Source organism: Pteropus alecto, unplaced genomic scaffold (assembly GCF_000325575.1).
Source record: "Pteropus alecto unplaced genomic scaffold, ASM32557v1 scaffold118, whole genome shotgun sequence".
Classification (NCBI taxonomy): domain Eukaryota; kingdom Metazoa; phylum Chordata; class Mammalia; order Chiroptera; family Pteropodidae; genus Pteropus; species Pteropus alecto.
In genome coordinates, this window is record NW_006440654.1 from 2388317 (window position 1) to 2398431 (window position 10115).

At 61.8% G+C, this 10115-nt stretch overlaps 1 protein-coding gene across 1 annotated transcript in view; it reads left to right on the forward strand.

Moving 5' to 3' along the window:
* CELSR1 (cadherin EGF LAG seven-pass G-type receptor 1) overlaps nt 1-10115 on the forward strand; it is a gene marked incomplete at its 5' end in the record, with an annotated part of 111591 nt that overhangs the window by 67013 nt on the left and 34463 nt on the right. The window contains 3 exons of the mRNA XM_025051043.1: nt 6045-6202; nt 7305-7468; nt 7944-8069. Of these exons, the coding sequence (XP_024906811.1) occupies nt 6045-6202; nt 7305-7468; nt 7944-8069 (448 nt within the window). The remainder of the gene's footprint in view (nt 1-6044; nt 6203-7304; nt 7469-7943; nt 8070-10115) is intronic.

Below are 10115 nucleotides of genomic sequence, written 5' to 3' on the forward strand. Positions count from 1 at the left end.
CCTCAGCCTCCCCCATGCTTCTCTCAACCAACTCGGCACCCCGTGTTTTCATCTAAGTCCCAGCATGTCACCCTCATGGCCTGCAGACCCGAGAGGCCTGGGGTCTCTGCTGCTCTGCAGACTCTGGGAACAGAGAGGGACCTGTTAGGGTCCCAGCAGGAGCAGGTGGGGGCTTTGCAGGAGTGTGTGTGAGGGGGTCAGCATGCACCCCCTTGTAAGCCGTCCCCCCTTCGTCTGAGGGGGCTTTGTGAAAGATGTCCTATGACCTGCAGAGTGACGTTGTCATTGCCCAAAGTGGTCTGTCCTTTCTCTCCTGAGACTGGGGGGCTGAGCCCAGAGCCCCTGCCAGGTGCCATCTCCATGGGGCCTGTGCTGAGGACCCAGTGGGCTGCCCCTCCCCCACCTCCTTCCAGTTGGAAATGGGCAACCGTCCCTCAGGTGAAGAGACACGAGTGTCTCTGGGGTGCCTGGAGGTCTCCCCAGTTTGTGCCAAGCAACATGAAAGCCCCTCAAAGAAAGAATGTGTTGCCCGGTTTTCCCAGAAGGTGCTGCTTAAACCCTGGCTTTGAGCCCTTTACTTGCAGATGGAGAGGGGGCCCCTCTGAGCCAATCTGCATAAACAACACCCCGTTCCCTGGAAACTTAGGGACCCGCCCAGCTGGGCTGCCACAGAGGGCGTTCCTGACCCCGGTGGCTGATGGTGGCTGAGAGGCTCTGGGCTCCCTCTCAGGACCCTGGAGCTTTCGTCCAGTGAATGGTGGGGCTGGTGGGGGGCTGGCTTCGTGCCCCAAGAGAGGAGCCTCCCCCACGGAGGTCCCTGGGCCTGGGAGCTGATGCACGCGGGTGACGCCGCGTGAGCCTGTGCCTCCGGCCCTGGGTCCTCTGTGCCTGAGCGTTAGTGTCCATCACAGGAGCACAGGGCTCCTGGGATCAACCCCCTCGCCTGGGAAGCAGAAGGCTTTGGAGCACGGTTTTTGGTTTATAGCTCTTTTTTTTTTAATGGACTCGACACACAGGTCACTCTGCATCCGGGCCCCGGAGCAGGTGCAGTTACTCAGAGCTGCCGGCGGCACCTGTTGTTTTTAAAGATGTGGAGAGGAATTAACACGGTGAGGCAGCAGACATTGGGGAGACGGCCATTCGCATTTGGCTTTTCTGTCCGTCTTACAGTGTGGCCACAGCGGACTTGTGTGCACCCCCCGCCCCCCCCACACCCCAAGCCCTTCACAGGGTTATGCCTTCGACCCCGTGAGGGAGCCCTTATTTCTTCCCCCCGTTTACAGCCAAGCCCGGTGAGGGGAAGTCAGGTGACTGTCCCACAGAGTCAGGATGGGGACTGCGCCTTCGGAGGTGATGCTCGTAGCAGGCCGTGGACACTGCTGTCCTGTGTCCCCTGCTGGCCTTAGGCCCTCACGGTCGAGCCTCACGTCGGTGTGACAGCCAGCCCAGGGTTAGGCACTCTGCAGAGGGGTCGGATCCACGCTTTGATTTTGTTCCCGAATGACCCTTGAGTTGGGAGCCGTGAGCTGACTCGCTCTCTGGGAGAGGGTGCCAGGTCGCTGGCAGGTGACGGAGTCGGGAGCACCTGCCCCCACAGCCAGAGCTGCGGTCAGGAGCTCGACAGCTCACCCGCGGGATGACTCGGGGCTGTCGCCCTCCCTGGGGGCCGGTAAGCGGCCTGCCCGGTGGCCCAGTCAGGCACACTCTAATGGGGAGACTGTGTCCTCCCCAGGGTGTAGGGTTCCAGCCTCTCAAAAGGAAAAGGTCAAGAAAGTTCTGCGTTCTTTTTGTGACGGCGCGACACGTGTTCGAGGCTTCGCTCCGACTCCTTATGACCGTCCTGCCGTCCAGCCGCCTGCATTCTTCGACGCGAATGTCGTTTTATCGTTCCTGACACGGCACGACTCCGGCATGAATCCACGTTTCCAGGACCTGCCCCTCCCGGTGTCCGGTTTTGAGGTGCCCCCTCTCTTCCATCCAGCATTTGAAATCGAATCCCCGTCAGGCCTCCCCAGGAGGAATCGTCTGCAGCAGGTTAAAAGGCTGAGAAATGTGAGCTCTTTCTGAGAACCAAATGCTTTTGTGCACCGAGAAATCCCCACCGGCCGCTTCAGACACTGAACGGGCAGGGTCTGCGGACGGAAGGAAATAAGCTGAAGGAAAAGAAAAAGGGACAGACCCCAAGCGATGGCTTCTGGCTGGTTCGCCGAGAATCGGGAACCCGTTTCTGCGAAGAGTGGCACAGCTCGTTGCTTTTGGGTTCCCCCTGAAATGCATGGCGGCCTTTTGGGTATTTTCTCAGATGGTGAAGGGGCGAGCATGGTGGGTCCGTCCTCACTGGCCCCGGTTCCGCCTGCCCCGCAGCAGGCTCCGCTCAGGGCCACCTGTGCACACAGAGGGGGCCCATGTCACCCTCTGGCCAGTTTGGGTATCTCGTACTCTGTCCGCAGGGGTCCAGGCCTGCCTGCTGCTGGGGTCAGGTGGGGTCCTCCGGGCTTGGAGGCTGCCCCCCAAGACCCAGCCGAGCCCCAGGAGGGAAGACGCAGGGACGCTGGCCTTCGCCCGCCCTGAGTCTGCCACCCTCTCAATGCGAGAGTGGAGAAGACGCTCGTGTATTGCTGAGCCATCTTTCTCTTTAGTGCAAATGTGTGGCAGACTCTTAAAATTCATCGTAGCCAGTGTAAGGAGCAGCTCGTTCCGCTGAGCTCTTGATCCTGTGCCCCTCGCCGCCCGAGCCGGCAAAGCCATGCACTCGCTCGTCGGCCCGCGCCGAGCTGCGTCCTCAGCGCTCCGAAGAGGCAGCTTCGATCTCCGTGTCTTTCCCAAACACGACGCGTGGGCCGCGGGTGAGTCTGGTGCCGTCGGCGTCTCCTGAAGTTTGCCCCGCTGGGCCCTCACGCTCCCCGCTGGCCGCATAGCGCGAGACGTGCTGTCGTCCCTGGACGGAAACGGGACCTGAGCCCAGAGCGGTCACCCCCGCTGGCGCCTGCCCTTCACCCCTCCACCCCGAGTCGGCTCCCCGTGTGATCACGCGCTTACCTCTCGGCGCCGGCAGAGAATTTCCTCTGCTCTTACTGTATTTTCGTGCTGTGCTTCTCTCGATGGGACGGCTACATACTGTGCTTCCCCCCATTTTACAGATAAACATGGGGAAGGAGTTGGCACAGGTGAGTCCAGGTGGAGGGCGGCCAGGGGCTGTGAGCGGTGGGCGCACACCCAGACAGCTTTTCTTACGGAGGTGAAATTCACGGAACGTAGAAGTAACCGTTGGAGCAGCTGAGTGGCGCTTAGCACCTTCGCAGTATCGTGCGACATCCACCTCTGTCTAGACCCGAAAGCCTTCCGTCGCCCTAGAAGGAGACCCCGGGCCCCCCAGCGGTTGCTCCCCGTCCCCTCCAGGCCTGGGAACCACCAGTCCTCTCTCCGTCTGGATCACCCGTCCTGAACGTTTCACAGAAATTGCATTTTACCCCGTGTGACCTTTTGTGACAGCTTCTTTCACTTAGCGTGATGTGCGGGCGGTTCACCCACATTGTGGCGCGGGTTCCTGTTTATGGCCGAGTCGTGTTCCCTCGAGCGGACGTAGCACGTCGTGTGCGTCCGCTCATCTGTCGATGGGCGTTTGGGTTGCTTTCCCTGTTCGCTGTTGGGAACATTTGCAAACACATTTTTGTTTGGGTCCCCGTCTTCAGTTTTTGCGGGTCTAGACCTGGGGATGAGGTTTCTGGGTCACGCGGTAGCTCTTTGAGGAACCCCGTCTGGAGTCCCCTGCAGCGACATTTTCCTATAACCCACGGCCCTTCCCCCAGCTTCCCGCACGTTGTCTTCACGACGCTGTGCGGTGGCAGTCGGCACGTGCTCTAAGCAGACTGGCCGGGACACAGTGAACTTGCTGCCCCGTGAGCCGCGCGCGGGCTCTGGCGTGGGGGGCGGAGTGCCCTGGGGAGCGGGGAACAGGCCCTCGGATGTCGCGGCTTCTCCCTGTTGTGTCACTGTGCGTCTCTCCTCGTCCTTTCTGTTCTTAGCCTGGGAGGCTGGTTCTGTGGCCGAAAGCGCTGTCCCTTCCGCTCGAACACTGGTGAATCTGTGCGTAGGACTCAGGAAACGGGTGTCGGGCAGGGTTCATCAGACACTGTTTTTCCTGAGGCCACGTTTGCTGCTTTGATTAAGGAATGCCAGGCTCCGAGGTCTGTCTGGGCAGCGGGCGGTCGCAGGTCAGCAAGTGCCACTCAGTACGACTGTTGATTCTTTTTTCCTTCTGCCTTCCGTTTTTTCTCACTGTTTTGTCTTGAACCCCGTAGCTCCGAGCCGCTGATTACGAGCAGCAATTTACAACAACTGCAGTTTTGTAAACAGCAGCTTCGTTTCATTAAAGCTTCTCGAGAATAAATGCTGTTTACGTCCTTCTCCTGGAAGCCTCACACCCATCCCAAAAATGTAAATTATAAGTTGCGAAGGAAACACGGGGCTCGCACAGCTCGGGGATGGTTCTTTCCCCAGGATGGTACCTGATACTTAAGCATCCCGTAATAGGCACTTGTTCGTATTTTCCAAAGCGAGTTGCTGTCACCGAGCGCAAAAACAGATTATTTCTTATACTCATGTAATTGTTGCTTAACCGGAAGTGAAATCTTGAAGGGTACAGCTGGGCAGACCTTGTGATCTCATCGGCTGATGTAAAAGATTATGAGAGCGATTATCCATGAGCTAGGAGAGCGGGGCTCGGATTTGCCTGAGGAGGGTTCACGGGAGGCTCCCCATCTTCCGCCGGTGTCCTCAGAGTCCCCGCAGTGCAGAGAACGGGGATCCTCATACTAAATCCTCACCTTGTCAGAGAAGCAGGCCCAGCGACGGGCCTCGTCCAGGGCGATGGTCAGCCCCGGGGCAGCAGAAGGCCCAGCTGGGGTCGCCATGTACAGTGGTGCTGGCTGCGCACCACACAGCCCAGGGGTGCCGCCAGGGTGACCAGGCCCCTGCAGTCACGTGACGTGGCTGCCTGGCTGAACTCCTGTTACCGGAAGCTTCATGTCCTGCCTTCCAGCCCAGTGTCCTCCAATGGACGGACACTTCTTTGTTCCTATTAAAAAAAGGAAGATTTCTTTACACAGAATGAACTGTGGTTATTATCGCCCTGTCGAAAGGCATCGAGGATGATTTGATGAGATTATTTGTGTGTTTACAAGTACTTACCTCCAAGATTATAGTAAAGAAGCATAAAATCGCATCATGTTATAAACTCAAACTGACCTCGCCTATCGAGTGGAGGCACCAAGCCGGTCATTTTTGGGGTGATGGGAAGGACAGCACCCCAGGCCCCGCCTCTGCTGGGACCGAGGGACCATGTTCCCTCCGGGGGGGCGTCGTGCGCCAACGGTGAGGCCGGATGGTACTTCTCAGTGCCAGCTGGGTTGACGTAGGACGCCCGTAGGATGCAGGCCTTGTCAGCCAGGGCGTGCGGGTGGGAGGCGTGTTCGGATGCTTGCCCCAGCCCGAGCCCGCTCTCTGGGCCTGCCGCGTCTCTGGGACTCCGAGACTGGTTCACGGTGCATGGCTGGCATGTCTCCTGTTGTCTGCGTGGACGTGCTTGGTGTCCTCGAGGAGCAGGCCAGGAGACAGGTGTGGTGTGCTCAGGGACAGGGCGGGGCTGCCCAGGGAGAGGGTTGGTCCTCAGATGTAAATGGGAGCCTTGTCCAGAAGGGAACTCACTTCCCCCAGAAGTGAGTGGGTTTCACCCCAAGTCCCTGATTCCAGAGGAAGTCTTAGAGCCCGCCCTGGGCGAGGAGATTGTGTGTGTGACCCATGGGGACAGCTGGGGGTGGGGCGGGGAGCTTGGGAGGAAGGGGGAGCCTTGGTTTAGGGGCACAAAGGGTGGTTAACTTAGGGCCAGCAAAAGGTACAGAAGGGTCGTTCCGGGGCGAGGAAGGGCCCGAGCCCGGGGGTGGCCGTGAGCACCATGCCTTTCGGGGGGTGGCACAGGGCCGGGTGAGTCTGCCGAGCGTGCTGGTCGGGGAACACGCTGATGCCCCCGTGTTCTCTTCCGACAGCCCAACATCGGCCGCCTGGGCCTGCCCCACGGGCCGTCCGGAGAGAAGGTGGCCGTGGTGACGTTGGACGACTGTGACACGGCCGTGGCCGTACGCTTCGGCAGCCTCGTCGGGAACTACAGCTGTGCGGCTCAGGGCACTCAGAGTGGCTCCAAGAAGTGAGCATCCTGGGGGAGAGGCCCGGTGTCCACCGTGGCCACCGCTCCAAAAGGGGTCACCCGAGACAGGACCCCGACGCAGGGCGCCCCAGGAGCCCCAGCCCGGGCAGCTGAGGGCAGAGCCCTGACCTTGGTGGGGGCACTTTCCATCTGACACTTTAGAACCTTCTAGCATAGGCCCTCTTAGATGCATCTGTTGGAGTAGTGGCCAGGCCAGCCCCAGGCTGCGCTGGCCAGATCGCTGACCGGGACACTGTCCCCAGCTCTGTCTCCATGTCATCGCCGGCTTTGCTCCCCCAGCCGCTGGTCTCTGCGATTCGGTGTTTCAGGAGTGACCCCCCTCCGTTGGATTGGGGTGGCCCTGTCACTCTGCTGACCCGGCGGTGTGTCAGGCCTCATCTTAACTCAGGAGCAAAGAAGGGTGACAGTGACATCGTGGCCAGTCCCATGTTTCTCTGCCTGTAATGCCAGCTTCAAAAGCCAGAGCGAAGGTTCTCGTGGGACTCGTTCCCTCGTGTTTGGGGGAACATGTAATAAGCGTGTTGAAGACCACAGCTGGGTGAACCTGACCTTTCCCGAGCATCTGCTGTGGGCTGGGGACAGTCACACGCCCATTTCGTCTGGTCCTCACGCAGCCGTGATGGCCGCGGGGTCACATAAGCTGTGCCCAGGGAGATCAGACCCCTCGGCCAAGGCCACACGGCTGCTCACACAGAACCAGGGTTCTAGTTTGCCGTGACCTCTCTTCAGGGTCGTTAGAGACTGGAGGTGGGTGGTGCCACCCCGTTGGGCGCTACGCGTCCTGTGTCGGCCTCGGTGCTGAGCGGGACTCGGTGGGCCGTCACCTGAAACGTCCCGTGTGTCAGGATCTGGTGCATGTGTGAGGAAGCCGAGGCACAGGGAGGCTGAAGCCCGTGGTGGCACCGGAGGTCGGCTCCGCCTGCGTGCTCCGACTGCTGGCCCCGGCGCCCTGTGCGATTATTGACGTTTGCGATGACCAGCGTGCCTGGCAGCAGAGGCCGTGGGACGCTACGGCAGCGCAGGGCCCCTGTGGTCACGTCTCGCCAAGCGGCCGTCACAGGTGTCGGCTTTGCCTCCCCAGGTCCCTGGATCTGACGGGCCCTCTGCTCCTGGGGGGCGTCCCCAACCTGCCCGAAGACTTCCCAGTGCACAGCCGGCAGTTCGTGGGCTGCATGCGCAACCTGTCCATCGACGGCAGGGACGTGGACATGGCCAGCTTCATCGCCAACAACGGCACCAGGGCAGGTTCGGCACGACCGCCCCATCCGGCATCACGGGGCTGCGGCAGCCGCACGGGGGGCTCCGCCTCCACATCCGGGCAGTGACTTCCAGAACCGAGCCCGTGTCTGCCCAGGAGGGCGGCCGGAGCCCGGGGTCCCGGACATGCTGCTCTCGAGACCTGGGGTCCTGCAGGATGGGGTGGCCGTGACGCTGCTGGGACAGCCTGCCACCGACCCTGGGGACATTCCATCCCAGGGTCTCGAGCATGTCGTCAGATGACCCAGCCAGCTGGCAGGGTGGCCTAGAGGCCAGTCTCCGCGGCATCTCGGGTCTTAGGTTCTGACGGCTGCAGAGGGTCCAGGGCTCACCCATCCTCTGCTGTCAGTCACCGGGCTCAGTTTCCCATAGCAGGGTCGGCGTGGGGGTACAGGGACGCTCCCCCACGTCGCGATCCGCCCGTGCTTCCGCTCCGAGCCCAGACCGTGTGCTCTGTTTCCAGGCTGTGCCGCCCAGAGGGACTTCTGTGAGGGGGCCTGGTGTCAGAACGGCGGCACGTGCGTCAGCAGGTGGAGCACACATCTCTGCGAGTGCCCGCTCCGGTTCGGCGGCAAGAACTGTGAGCACGGTGAGGGCCCAGCGCTGCGGTGGCCGCCCCGCCACGGGCCTTGCAGTCCTGTGGTGCCGGGTGCGTGGGACCACTCGCACGGGCCAGCAGCCTCCGGCAGCACGCGAGTCCCCGGGCGGGCCCCGGTGGGGAGCGGGAGCACGCACGGGGCCTGGGCTGCGGCAAGAGCTTGAGGGGGGTCATGGGGTCACCGTAACAGGTGAGCTGGAGCGGAGGCGGGGCGTACGGACGGTGCATCCAGATGGTGCAGGACACAGCACCACGTCTGAGCAGGGCTAGCGTGAGGTCTGGAGTCCGCGAGGGTCAAGCAAGGTGGGGTGTGGCCGGGCCTCCTGGTGGCTGCAGCCTGCACTCACACCAAGGCCTGAAAAGACAGGACCTCCAGTGTCCCTCTCGCTGTCCCAGAGGGGTCCTCCAGCTGGCTGCTTCCTGACGGGGCCGTGTTGTGGGCATCAGAGGCAGAACCTCAGCTCCCCCCGCCACCCCTGCATCCAGCATGCAGTTAGAGACACGCGGGTTTTAAACAGTCCATTTATTTTGAAGCAACATAGTAGTAAGTTTTATCATTTTTAAAATCGGGACACTCTCCAAATCTCAGGTAAACCAGAGGGTGGTTGAGGCCGGGGAAGTGTGGGTGTGCTCCCCAGTTCTGCCCAGTGCTCACGGGCTCTGAGAAGGCCTGTCCTGGAGCTGACCCCAACCCCATGGGGATAGGGTGGACACCTGTCCCCCTCCCAAGCACGAGTGCTGTCCCCGGGCCGGGCGCAGCTGGTCTGACGGGCACCACCTCTCTGCGGAAGTCAGACGTTCTTTACGTCGGCCAGGGTCGAGGGTCCGTGAGTTTTGGGGGGACAGAGTCCACAGCTTTCTTCAGATTCTCAAAGCAGAAATAGGAGGGGGGCGTGACCGTTCAGGGGAGAGCAGGGTTCACCCGCGGGGGGGAGGGGCAGACGCGCCCGCCCAGCCCCGCCTGCTCCGGCTGTGACTTCTGGAGAGGAAGCACGAGATGAGGAATCGTGCCACATCCGCAGCCGTTGCCTGGGACAGGCTACTCAGCGAGGGCCAGCACCTTTCAAAGACCAGTGGGTCTGTTTTCGGGCAGCAGGTGGGCCGGGCTCCTTGGGGCCCTGTAAGCAGGTTAGGCCCAGCCCTGACTGACCGGCATGTGCAGGAAGCTCAGGCTGCAGGGCGGGGCTGCAGGCCGTTTGGACACAGTGCCGGGTGACCTCCCACGCCCACAGTTCCTGTTATGGAGGCTGTGAGTCCGGCTGTGGCAGTGCCAGGGGAAACGGCTGCCAGGGTTTGGGTTCATAAGAGCAGGAAACAGACACCCAGTGCTCTCGAGGCGGGCACCCCGAAGGCAGCCCCGACCTGGCGTGCCCTGTGCTGCTGGCCCGCTCTGGAAGGCCTACCCTGAGGGATCGGAACGGGCCGCTGGCTTCGACACGCAGCGGTCCAGGGGCTGCCTCCGCATCGGCTGACTGGCGTTTCTGAGTCATGGGCTGGATGAGGCTGTTGGTCCCCATCTTGTCATTGTCATCTCCCTGGTTCCCCAAACCATATGGGAGCCCTCGGCTGGCCAGTGGCCTTGCCATCTCTGTGTCCGTCACCAGGAGCCTGTCCCAGCTGATGGCAAGCGGGTCAGGCAGGGTGTGCAGTGTTCCCTGCAGGCTCCTTACCTGGCAGGTGTGGGGTGGGACGGGTAGGCGGGGCTCACAGGCCCCCGGCATCTTGTCCTCTGAGCTCAGGGATCCTGAGCCGCCCCACTCTGCCTGTCGTCCCCTTGCCCTGAGAGCCCCCTGCCATGCCCTGGTCATGGGCAGCTGTGGGTAGGAACCCCCAAGCCTGGGCCTGACTCCCCAGAAAGGTGGCACGTGTCCCGGGGCTGGGCCTCTGCAGAGCCGCAGCCCCTGGGTCGAGGGTGAGATGCCGCCAGGTGGAAATCGGAGAGGGGCCTGGGCCTGGGAAGGACGGAGGCCGAGGAGCGCGCCCCACCCTCCCCCGGGAGCCCATCCCCGGCGGCCTTCAGACGGTCCCGTGTCTGTG